The 11,637-nt window shown below is 38.9% G+C and overlaps 2 protein-coding genes and 1 long non-coding RNA gene across 3 annotated transcripts; 2 read left to right on the top strand and 1 right to left on the bottom strand.

The window, feature by feature from the left end:
- The first annotated feature begins 3,201 nt into the window (after positions 1–3,201).
- zgc:171459 (uncharacterized protein LOC562056 homolog) lies at positions 3,202–5,101 on the top strand. Its single transcript, XM_026918196.3, has 4 exons — positions 3,202–3,360; positions 3,491–3,584; positions 3,679–3,766; positions 3,863–5,101. Exons 1-4 carry the CDS (start codon positions 3,333–3,335, stop codon positions 4,559–4,561), a joined length of 909 nt encoding a protein of 302 aa, XP_026773997.3. The 5' UTR covers positions 3,202–3,332; the 3' UTR covers positions 4,562–5,101.
- Positions 5,102–5,752: 651 nt separating this feature from the next.
- On the bottom strand, positions 5,753–7,848 carry LOC128318565 (uncharacterized). The gene is made up of 2 exons (XR_008301958.1): positions 7,774–7,848; positions 5,753–7,190 (listed from the first exon to the last, which is right to left on the bottom strand). It is a non-coding gene; the product is annotated as an uncharacterized LOC128318565 (long non-coding RNA).
- LOC113529216 (uncharacterized) lies at positions 7,797–11,508 on the top strand. The gene is made up of 4 exons (XM_026918263.3): positions 7,797–7,973; positions 9,149–9,242; positions 9,577–9,670; positions 10,729–11,508. The coding sequence occupies exons 1-4, from the start codon at positions 7,934–7,936 to the stop codon at positions 11,461–11,463; spliced, it is 963 nt and encodes a 320-aa protein (XP_026774064.1). The 5' UTR covers positions 7,797–7,933; the 3' UTR covers positions 11,464–11,508.
- Positions 11,509–11,637: the final 129 nt, after the last annotated feature.

Genomic DNA, 11,637 nt, shown 5'->3' with positions numbered 1-11,637 from the left:
GTTTTTGCTTTTCTGTTTGTGTATTATGTGCTCATAAGAGTCACAGTAGAGTGTCTTTGACACATTTTGTGTGTGTGCATGAGCTCATCATCGGGAGTGGAAGCTGAAGCTGATGTGGTGCTCCACCGCTGTCCTCTGTCACACACTGGCACGCAACATGCTTAACTCCACTGCTCTGTCTTAGGGATGGTAGAGAGCATGACCTCGCTTAAACAGGATTAGCTATAAATAGTGCTGCCGATCTGCTCGGCAGCAGTGTGGCTGCAGCTCATCTGATGACTCTGATCCTGGCTCTGTGAGCTACGAGGCTAAAAGCTTTGCTCACCTACACCTTCAGAGCCATGAGCTCACCATCCGTCTATAAGGTTCAAACCCATTCTGCACTCAGTCACCCTCCACTGTTGGAGCAAATAACAAACAAATGAAAGCAAATCTGGAATGAGAGAAAATTTTTATAAATGATGAATGAATTGATTTACAATAGGGGACTCATCATAAAACAGTGCACAATTTTACTAAAAGTTTTACACTCTCTGTCTCCTAACCATTTTCCACTCCAGTTATTCTCACACTTGTTCTCCCCCAGCTCCTTTTTCAAAAGGAAGAACAAGGACAAGTGACTTCTCAGGTTCAGACATCATCCTCCCATAGCTGCTCACCATGGTGACGACGAGTGATGTCAAGCCCCAGTAACGCCCATGTGTATGTGTTTTTGCACCCTGGTAAAACCATATGGTGTCAAATGGTATTAAATGCATGCACAAATGCTCACATTCACAAGATTAGTAAAGACAAAAACGCATAAAACACATGAACAAACATGAGAGGATTACCAATATAACCACAGAGACAGAGCATATAGATAAACACAGTCAAGTGAAGAGAGGATGTGAGAATTAAAAAAATCTCTACACACCTGCACAGAGAAAGATTACTTTGTAAACCACAGATACTATACCACTGCAACAGTAACCATGAAATGCAGTTAGTACTGCATACTGCTCTTAATCATATCTTATCATATCATATTCTTTTGTTTTCCCCTTTTCCTTTCTCAGGACAGTTAGTTTATTGTGGTGTTTCTATAGATAATGGCTTCAGTTTAATTACCCTACAAAGAATGACCATCCTCTGTAACCGAGCACTAAGTGCTCCAGATGTTGTTCTATTAAACTAAGTGTGTCCTTTATAAACCCATTCTTGGCAAACATTCCTCCCATCAATCTGACAAACAAACGCATAGAACATTAAGTCAGACACACATACAGTATTCAAATACTGGCACAAAATAACCTCACTAATCTTTTCAGTGGATTAAAGCGACTGAAGTAGTGTGATAATTGAAGAGGAAAATTGCATCAATATTTTTAATAACGTATTCTTGCAGATTAGGTCAAAGCATAAACACCACAATAATAGCAAAATATACTAATAAGAGAAATTCACATCCCCAAAATTTTGTAATTTTACTTCAAAATGCTATACAAATCAAAATCCCAGAGTGAACCACAGGAAACTGTAAACTTCTTTCAGAATAGAAATACTTTGCATTTTGCCATACTATGCATTTTTGTTAACATGCCTGACTACTATATACTGTTACTTTAAATGCAAATACTTTTTACTTGTCATACAAACCACAGAGTAGCTTGTTGTACTGTACATGTATGCGTATGTATAATCACAGTAAATTTTAATTAAATTGAATATCTACAAACTTTCCTTAAAAACACCAGCACATTAGAAAGGAAGTCATGCATCACTCCGCTGGCATGATCTCTTGACTTTTTCTATATAAACTCAAGCAAAAGTTCCACTCTATTATTTATGGCAAGATAAATGCACACGATAAGGTCAAGTGGCTTCATTAGTTTGAGACAAACTGCTGGTGAACATAATAGATAGCAGCCCAAGTAAACCCAACTGAGAAAATCTGGATTTAATTCATGTGTTGTCACATAGATACTGTGCCCAATTAACACTTAAAACATTTGGGGTCAGAAAGAAATGGCAGATTATTATAGGTTCAGGATATCTTATACACAAAGGTAGAGTTTGATAAGACACTGTCGGGTTATTGCAGGGAGTATAGAACTCAATTAGAGCCAATATTAATGTAATAGTGTTGCTGTATTGGTTATAAAAGACACATTCTTGTGTCCTTATTCTGGTTAAATACAATATATGGCCAAACGTTTGTAGACACCTGCCCATCACCCACGTATGTACTTTCTGAACATCTCATTCCAGATTTAGTTCCTTCTTTGCTGTTATAATAACCTCCACACTTCTGGGAAGGCTTTCCACTAGATTTTGGAGCATGGCTGTGGGGATTTGTGCTCATTCAGCCACAAGAGCATTAGTGAGGTCAGGCACTGATGCTGGATGAGAAGGTCTGGTGCGCAGTCAGCATTCCAAATCATCCAAAGGTGTTCAGTGGGGTCAAGGTCAGGGCTCTGTGCAGACCACTGAAGTTCTTCCACTCCAATACTGGTCAAAAATGTCTTCATGGACCTCACTTTGTGCACAGGGGCATTGTCGTGCTAGAAGATGTTAGGGCTAGGCCTCTTAGTGTATGTTAAAATATTGAATAAAAATGCAGTTTTGTAATATCTGATGTCCCTCTCCAAGACAACAAACATGCTAAGGTTGTTGTAAAAACATGACGACTTCCTTTTGCCTCTCATCTCTCTTCTAAATGTGTTGTGGGTGCACAATAGTGCCTTAGTCAATGTGCATGTCACTGATGTGTGTGTATGTTTATAAATACTAGAATCAGTTCATGAGGTACTTATGCTTATTTCATTTTATTTGTTTTATACATACATACATACACACGTGTATGTGTATATATATATATATATATATATATATATATATATATATATATATATATATATATATATATATATATATATCTGTGTGTGTGTGTGTGTGTGTGTGTGTGTGTGATGAGCTCTTTTCCATCGCTTATAACCCATGTAGCAAAACCACATTTTGTAGGAAGAAGAATGGACATCATTCAAAACATCGTCGAAGCCTCGACTTTCTTAAACACTTGTCATTTTCCGCAAAAACAGAAGGCGCGGAAACAGAACACACCTAGTGGACAAGTGTGTGTGTGTGTGTGTGTGTGTGTGTGTGAGTGTGTTTCCCACTTGACTGTTCCCTGTTAAGGGGTGAATGTGCTAGGGCACTTGCTCTGCTGAAGGCGGAGTTAGGGCTGGCGCCATTTTGTTATACGGAAAAAACAGCGCGCCGAAGGACACTTCTTTTCAAGAGCCCTAGCTCTAGTCTTCTTATCTGTAGAATTAAATATTCTAGGATAAGGAATGGCCAGCTCTGAATTTACATATAAACGTAAGTGGATATCAAGCGTGGAGCTATTATGGTTGGATTAATTTGATATATTTCAGTTGTAGCTCAACAACACCGGCACCATTTGAGTAATCTAGCTAGCTAACTAGCCTATTTCTTTTGTCCTATGTAGTGACTGATGAGGACATAAAAAATCTGATACGGCTGCGGACCACAAACGCGTTGCTGTTTACCAGGAAAAGAAATGCAGCCAAGGCAGCTTGGAGGTAATTTAAACGATATCAATCAGCAGCTGTGATTATTGTAGTTAATGTTCAGTAAACTTGATTGTTTTGTTTTGTTTATTTAAATTCCTTTCAGCGCAATTATTAGGGAGTTGGGTTTGGACGACAAGGTAACAGTTGAACAGATTGCCAAGAAATGGGAAAACCTCAAGCTAAAATACAAGGTTGGTCTACTGCAATTTCAACTGATTGTTAGAATTTTAAAAAATTTGCTCGGTCACGTGACAAAACATAAATTTTCCACCTCTTATTATTTCAAGGAAATAAAATATCCTCCTCCTGGAATGGAAGCAGTCGCAAGGTCCTCTCAGTGGAGATGGTTTAAACTCCTGGACGAAGCATTAAAAGATGAGTTTTCTCCTGATGACAGCTTTCAATCAATGACATCATCAGCAGGCGACGAAGACTGTGGCCCACAGGCCAGCAAGAGGATATGCCAGGTGAAAGTAGGAAGTGATGTATTAGAACTTCTTGTGGATGATGACACTATAACACGAGTCGGGGACTCGGGACCAACTGTGCTAAGCCAGGAGAGGCTGCTGGGAGAGGAGAACCCTACAATGCTGTCAGGCCTGGACATTGAGCGGGCCAGATTAGCCCAAGAACGACAGCTTCTCGAGAAGGAGCTTGAAGAGCTGGACAGAGAAAGACTGGTATTAGACAGAGAGAAGGATCTGGCTGACCGGGAGAAGCTGGCACTCCAGAGAGACCGGGCGCAGTTGGAGAAGGACAGAGCCGCCGTGGACAGAGACAGAGCGTCGCTGGAACAGGACAGAGCCCGGCTGGAGAAAGACAGGGCAGCGTTAGAGAGGGACAAGGCGGCACTTGTGAGAGACAGAGAGACTCTGAAAGCCGAGAACCAAGGGAAAAACTCTACTGATTGCAGTCTAGACTCTCCACATGAGAAAAACAGAGAGAAATTAATTCTCTTGTTTGAGAGACTGATTGAAAAGTTTTGAGATTGCAACTGTTCTGGTGTTATCAGAGGCTAAACTGGTAAAAAAAAAAAAAAATTCCAGGTTTTTTTTTTTTTTTTTTTTTTTTTCCCTCAACATAAGCAGGAAAGAAAGTTTAACTTTTTTAAGTTTAAAGTCAACTTTTAAGATTTATAAATGTTCCAAACCTCTTTTGGGTTGATTTCCCAAGTGACAATAAAGCCTAGTATTTCATTATGAAATAATATTCAAGCAACAATGATTTACAACTTAAACTTTTTTTTTTTTTTTTTTGGAGAACTGGCCCATTGTAATATAGCTGACATGAATCACCATCATGTTTGCATTGTGTTGCTATGTGTAGATTTCATTCCAGGGATATTAAATGTTTAAAAGTCTGACTCTGTCAGATTATTTACATGTATATGTACTTGAATGGAAATATTCCTTGCAGATTGTTTGCTTTGTTCATCATTTGTTAAAGAAAAATATCAAAAGGTTTATTGTAAATATAGAAGAAAGTACAGTGTTTGGAATAAATAAGTTGTATGTTCTTAAATCCTGGTTTGGCTCATTGTGGCTGCTGTTTTTATGATAAAAGCTGCTTATCATAAAACAGGTTTAGAGCCAACAAGCAGAAGATGTAAACTGTGGACGTGACAAAATATTTCTCTGGAAAATTAGGTGTACACTGTAGCACACTCGTAAAGGGGACTGGTAAACCAAATTACCACGGGTTTTCAAGTCCAGTCCTGAAGAGCTTGATAATTAACTGGTCGATCTTTTCACACGCACACACATACTAATTAAATAATCATTTGGATCAGAATCAGGGCATAGGGAAGATTTCTCCAAACCCATTTGGCCACTATTGGTGTGTCTGAGACTGCACCCTATTCCCTATGTAGTGCACTATTTTGTGCTTGTCAGAAAGCATAGTGGACAATATCCACTGTGCTTCTGAAATCCCACAATACATTGTAATATTTAAACGTCCAAATAATTAACCTTAAGGTTTATTAAGCATACCCAGGGGCTCTGATATATGTTTTTAGAAATCACACCCCATTTTATTAAAGTTATATTTGTTATTGTGCTCTTATAGTTAATAAATTATGACTGGTTTGACACTTGAATAACAAGTAGGCCGATAGATAGATAGATAGATAGATAGATAGATAGATAGATATAAATAATTCACACATTACACCAGCAGCAAAAGAATAGTGTTTGTACTAAATAATCAAGAGTAATAAAATAAACATATTCAGTAAAACATATTCAAAAAAATAATAAAGTAAATATAACTGTAAACACCAGTCCTAAGAGTAAATGTGACAGTGCAAGTAGGAACAACAGATATGCAGAAAAGTAGATATTATCAGCAGGGCATCCACAATAAGTTGTATAGTGCATATGTATAGTGAGTTAGCAGCAATGCAGTAAACAGAATGTCACCAAGTGCAAAAGTGCAAAAATGCAAACAGATGTCCGATGCACAATAATGTCCTGGCACAGTGATAACTGTTGTACAGGGTGATCGCTGTTTGTAAAAAAGACCTTCTGTACTGGTCCTTGCAAGAGCGGAGCTGAAAGAGTCTTTTACTAAAGGTGCTCTGCTGTTTGACCAATGAATCATGAAGGGGATCAAAACTTTCCAGGGAGCATCCCAGGACAGAGCTAGCCTTCTTAATCAGATGTTGACTGCTAGAAGATCTCCAGCATTTTGCTGTACACAGCCTCTGTGTTGACCTTCCAGTCCAGCCTGTTGTCGTTTTGGACACCAAGATATCTGTAGGTGTCAACTAGGTCAACATCCTGTCCCATGATGTTTTTTGTTCTTGTTGTGGTGCTCTGCCTCCTGAAGTCGACCATCATCTCCTTGGTCTTGGCCACACTGAGGAGTAGATGGTTCTTTCCACACCACTGAATAATTTTGTCTACCAGGTTCCTGTACTCTTCTTCCTCTCCAGCCCTGATGCACCCAAACACTGCAGAGTCGTGTGAGAATTTCTGGAGGTGACAGAGGTCTGACTTGTACTGGAAGTCTGTGGTGTACAGGGTGAAGGGGAAGGGGGATAGCACAGTTCCCTGTGGTGCTCCAGTGCTGCTCAGTAGCTGCTCAGGCAGGCAGCTCCCCAGCCATATGAACTGAGGTCTGTCTCAGAGGTAGTCTGTGACCCAGCAGATCATGGAGGTGTCAACATGCATTATACCATCTTCTCACTTAGCAGGACAGGTTGGATGGTGTTGAATGCACTATTGAGAAATCAATAGTGTCATTGTGGGACGTGTGGGAATAAAAAGCTATTTATTGGTTTCAATTAATAGCCAAAATATTAGTAAATATGGGAGCATGGTGGCTTAGTGGTTAGCGCATTTGCCTCGCTTGTTGGGGGTTCGAATCCCATCTCCGCCCTGTGCGCGCGGAGCTTGCAGGTTCTCCCCGTGCTTCGGGGGCTTCCTCTGGGTACTCCGGTTTCCTCCTCCAGTCCTAAGGCATGGGTTGTAGGTTGACTGGCATTTTCCAAATTGGCCGTAGTGTGTGAATGTGTGTGCGAATGTGCCCTGCAATGGGTTGGCACCCTGTCCAGGGTGTTCCCCGCCTTGTGCCCCGAGTTCCCTGGGATAGGCTCCAGGCTCCCCCGCAACCCTGTGTAGGATAAGCAGTAAAGAAAATGGCTGGATGGATTGTTGAATATATTTAAATAATGCTCTTAGGATTTGAACATTTGGATTATGTTCATAAAATAAATCTTTATTGAGAGCATGGGTGGAATCATTTTTACATGTAAAGCAGACCCTGGTTATTTGAGAACCCTTGGATTAGAAAGTGCAGAACACCAATAATCCACTTTAACGAATAGGGAGTACAGAACCCTTTCCTAATTCAAGGTCAAATCAGGTGCACTGTAGAATTTAATGAGTGTTTCACTACATGTGGTAAACGTGGTTTCAGACATAGAGGATGTCTAATAGTAAAATAAAAATGAAAGACAAAAGAAAGGAAATTAACATTGCATGTCATCTGCCTCAATTTTCTTTCTCTTTTAATGCAACAAATATAAAGTTAAAAAAAAAAGTTAGAAATAGTAGAAAAAATAACACGGATGACAGAAATTATGTAAAACTAATTCAAATCTGCATAACTACATCAACATTTATAAAAGAAAAAAAGTGGTATTCATAATAATGTCACAAATTGTTAACAGTTTTAGGCTTTTCTTGTTATTTACCAATGTTGCTGTGCGCTCCCGCTCGTTGGGGACGGAAGTGACGCACAGACTTCCGGTCAAAACAATAACCTGCTGTCGTTCAGTAACCACAGCTAGTGAGCCGAAGAACTTTATTTCTCTGTTTTTTCTTTTTTTAAAATATTTGAGACATTTTGAAAGCATGGTGGAATCAGTTGGGACATTTGTCTCCGACGCCAAATGTGAGTATTTAACGTTACTGTCCCTGGTTAATGCTAACTGTCTGTTAGCCAGTAATTCCAGTTGGAGCAACAAGACTCATCATGCCTGCGTGCAGTAAAGTACATTGTATAATATGATAATATAACAGCATGTCTTGGTCCTCCTGGCTTGTAGTAACTGATGACATGTGCTTAGTTAGCTCGTTTCAGAATAAACCCAGTTAAAGTGATCATACAGGTTATACAAAGACTTGTAACCTTACTGACAGTTCAGAGTCCAGAGTTACCTGCGATTTAATAATCCATTAGGGCAATAAGATGAATCTTAAATATCAGTGAAGAAAGAGTCAGGGGCAGTTATTAAACCACCTCCTCTATTAGTCTTCAAGTAGTTACGACTTAAGTGTTTGGCCCAACTCATATCATCCCTTCTTAACAAAAAAAATAATGAGTGGCCATGACTTAGGAACACAAGGGAACAAGATCATTTAGTAATGGCAACAACTTAGTAGGCCTAATGTAAGGCAGAGAGACGCTAATACAGTATATTAGAACAATTCATTCCAAGATGAAAATAAAAATTAAATAAATCATTCTCCATTTTTGCAGAAAAGCTTATCCTTTGTGTAGCCATTGGTACATACAGAATGATCCCCTTCTTGTCGGCACAACACACTGATCACACCCTATTAAGTTATGATCACACTTACAGTATTTCTCTGGTATCCTCATGTTACTGAGTGATGGCCGTGACTGAATTATCTCATTCCCATGCCTTATTAGGTCATGGTCATGCGTTAGGATCCCATTCCCACACAATTATAAGTACTTATTTTTATTGAGAAGGGACGTCACCAGCGTCATTGTATTAGGGTTTAAAAATGACTGATGAAAAATAACTGATGAAAAAGAGTATTTTTGGGCATGTGTTGGAACCATGACACTCCAGATACCCCAAGCTGAGTGTTTAGTAGTATAAGGATCACTTGTGTGAACTGGGTTTAGCTCAGGTGATTGTTATTAGTTGCTTTGACTGCACACACAAGACAGAATTGTGAAAGTGTGCACTTATTTTTAACCTTTCATTGTGCACCTTTGGAGCTGACAGGACATGTGTTTTCTAATGTATATATAATGCATAATTTAAACAAACATTTCCTAAGAGTGTGACTATAATACATTGCTGTTTGTCTTAGGGACGGATGAAGATACTGAACGGCTAATAAAATGGCGCACGGAGCATAACTATTTATTTTCTGGGAAGAGGTCATCAGCCAGAAATGGTTGGGAGTAAGCGTTTCATTGTTGTCAAAACATGTCCCTTGTACATTTTGTAGCTTATGACATTAATCTTTAGGGATTTGCCTTACTTAGCTTTTGTCACATTGTGCATCTTTCACACAACAGTCCCATGTTTAAACAGTACCACTTCATTTTCAAGTATGATAATATTAATCTATGCCAGTGTTTCATCCAATGAAATATAGTCACCTTTTGAAATACTTAATTTATCTCATTGCTTAGTTAATATCATTTAGGCTCATTCAGATGCCCCCTTATAACTGAACACAGACCTGCAGACACAGCAAAGTGAAAATGTTGACATGTAATTTTTGTTTTCCAGAGCATTTATACGTGAGAATCAGGCAAAACTGGATGTTAAGTGGACAGCCAGGCAAGCTAAAAAGAAATGGGATAATTTAAAAACAAAACACAAGGTACTGAATATCGAATATTGAATATTATTTGTTGCATTCTTTAAAAGAAAAAAAGAAATACTGTCATGAGTCCTTCAAGTAATAGAAACTGCTTTTGGAATTGATCAAGACGCTTTTATTGATTTTTACTCATTATTGGGTAATCTGCTATTTATGTCCAGAAGCAGAGGAGGTGTGTACAGTGTGTGATATTTGCCTGACTGGCAAGCTCTCAAAAGCTTTTACTGGTCGGGGCGCAATCGATAGAAAATTGTTGATGCTTGTGATGTCGCTGCGATGTCGCTGTTGTGTGTATGAGATGTATAATAATCCAATCTGAGCGGTTTATGGGCTCCCGATAATGTCTGCTTGAATTTGTGATGTGTGATATGCCATCCGAGCCAATCACTTTAATCCACATTGTGCAGTTAGGAAATGGTTTTGTATTTATGCTTTTGTAAGCGTGAACACAAGTGTGAAGCATGAACACAAGCAAAAAGAATACAGTGGAAGCTAGTGGAATTGTGGAAGGCGAACTGTCTTTCTCTCCACTGGTTTATTGCTTTGGTCTTCCCATCATTACCACAAAACCAAAGTCTCTCTGTTTGTAATACATCACAATAAGTGGATAACTTCCATTTCTATGCTTGTAAGAGCCAGAAAATACTTTGAAATGCAGTGAAATCATCAAAACATATAATGTAACATAATAAAATTTTATATGTATATATATATATGTATATATATATATATATATATATATATATATATATATATATATATATATATATATATATATATATATATATAAAAACATATGTTGTCAGAAGCCTAGTACATTTACAGGTGAAATCCAACCAGTTTTAGCAGGAGCAAGGCAAACCTGTAACATTCCTTTGTGCAGTGTCATTTAAAATTTTCGGTAGATATGCTTCTCTGATATGATCTCATAGAAATGTTTTCCTTTTTCCAAAAATGGAGGTTTGGGATATTTTTTTCTTGCTGTTGTGCACTATCATTCATTAATTGCCATTTGTCATGTATTTTCTGTTTTTTTTTTTTTTTTTCTTTGTGTCAAGGAAATAAAAAATCTAGGAAATGACATAGAAACAGTTAATTCAAACACATGGCGATGGTTCTGTCTGATGGATGAGGCTGTGGAGGGCTCAAGAGGGAGCAGTGTTCTCCCTAAGACCTCATCAGAATGCAGTGATGAAATCGCATGTCCACCGCAGCCCTGCAAGAAGCTGTGCCAGGTGCAGGTGGGAGGTGACATTTATGAACTTCTAGCGAACTCAGTGATTGAGGTTCAAGGAGGAAGTGGAATGATGCTAGGAGCTGGAGAATCTGCATCAGACTGTGGCTCAGTCATGGAGAATAAACAAAGACATGGGAAAGACATAGAAAATGATACCCTCTCAGAAATTGCAACCAACCTGGACAGCCTGAAGAAGGAAAAGCTGTTGCTGGAGAAAGAGCACGCTGAGGTGGACAGAGAGAGAGTAGTCCTTGAGAAAGAGAGGGATCTGACGGAGAGAGTGAACGCTGTGCTTCAGAGAGACCGAGTGCAGTTGGAGAAAGACAGGGCCGCTTTAGACCGGGACAGAGCGTCGCTGGAACAGGAGCGAGCCAGGATAGAAAAAGACAGAGCTGCGCTGGAGAGGGACAGGGCAGCACTAGAACGAGATAAAGACCGATTCATGGCTATGATTCTTGGCAGAAACAGCACAGAACACGTTGACACAGACCCCACACACAGGGAGGATAGAAAAAGATTAATATTCTTATTTGAAAGGCTGATTGAGAGATTTTGAGTCAGTTTGGATCGGAATACATCTGAATAAACTGTTGAACTTTCAGCGAAGTTTTTAGTTGCTTTATAATTCACATCCGCATTGTCATGAGAAAGTAGGATTAAACAGTAATTACAGTCAGTAAATTATGCAGAAACTTCTCCTTTCAAATAGTCTATTTTTTTCTAAGCATTT

Source organism: Pangasianodon hypophthalmus, chromosome 7 (assembly GCF_027358585.1).
Source record: "Pangasianodon hypophthalmus isolate fPanHyp1 chromosome 7, fPanHyp1.pri, whole genome shotgun sequence".
Lineage (NCBI taxonomy): Eukaryota > Metazoa > Chordata > Actinopteri > Siluriformes > Pangasiidae > Pangasianodon > Pangasianodon hypophthalmus.
Note: the sequence above shows the minus strand (reverse complement) of the source record. Positions and strands in the feature narration are given on the sequence as shown.

Bases quoted from the DNA above. Each gene is read 5' to 3' on its own strand.
- zgc:171459 (XM_026918196.3), top strand. From the start codon at position 3,333: ATGGCCAGCTCTGAATTTACATATAAAC. The intron at 3,585-3,678 runs GTAATTTAAACG...AATTCCTTTCAG, and splicing joins GCAGCCAAGGCAGCTTGGAG to CGCAATTATTAGGGAGTTGG. The intron at 3,767-3,862 runs GTTGGTCTACTG...TATTATTTCAAG, and splicing joins ACCTCAAGCTAAAATACAAG to GAAATAAAATATCCTCCTCC.
- LOC113529216 (XM_026918263.3), top strand. From the start codon at position 7,934: ATGGTGGAATCAGTTGGGACATTTGTCTCCGACGCCAAAT. The intron at 9,243-9,576 runs GTAAGCGTTTCA...TTTGTTTTCCAG, and splicing joins TCAGCCAGAAATGGTTGGGA to AGCATTTATACGTGAGAATC. The intron at 9,671-10,728 runs GTACTGAATATC...CTTTGTGTCAAG, and splicing joins ATTTAAAAACAAAACACAAG to GAAATAAAAAATCTAGGAAA.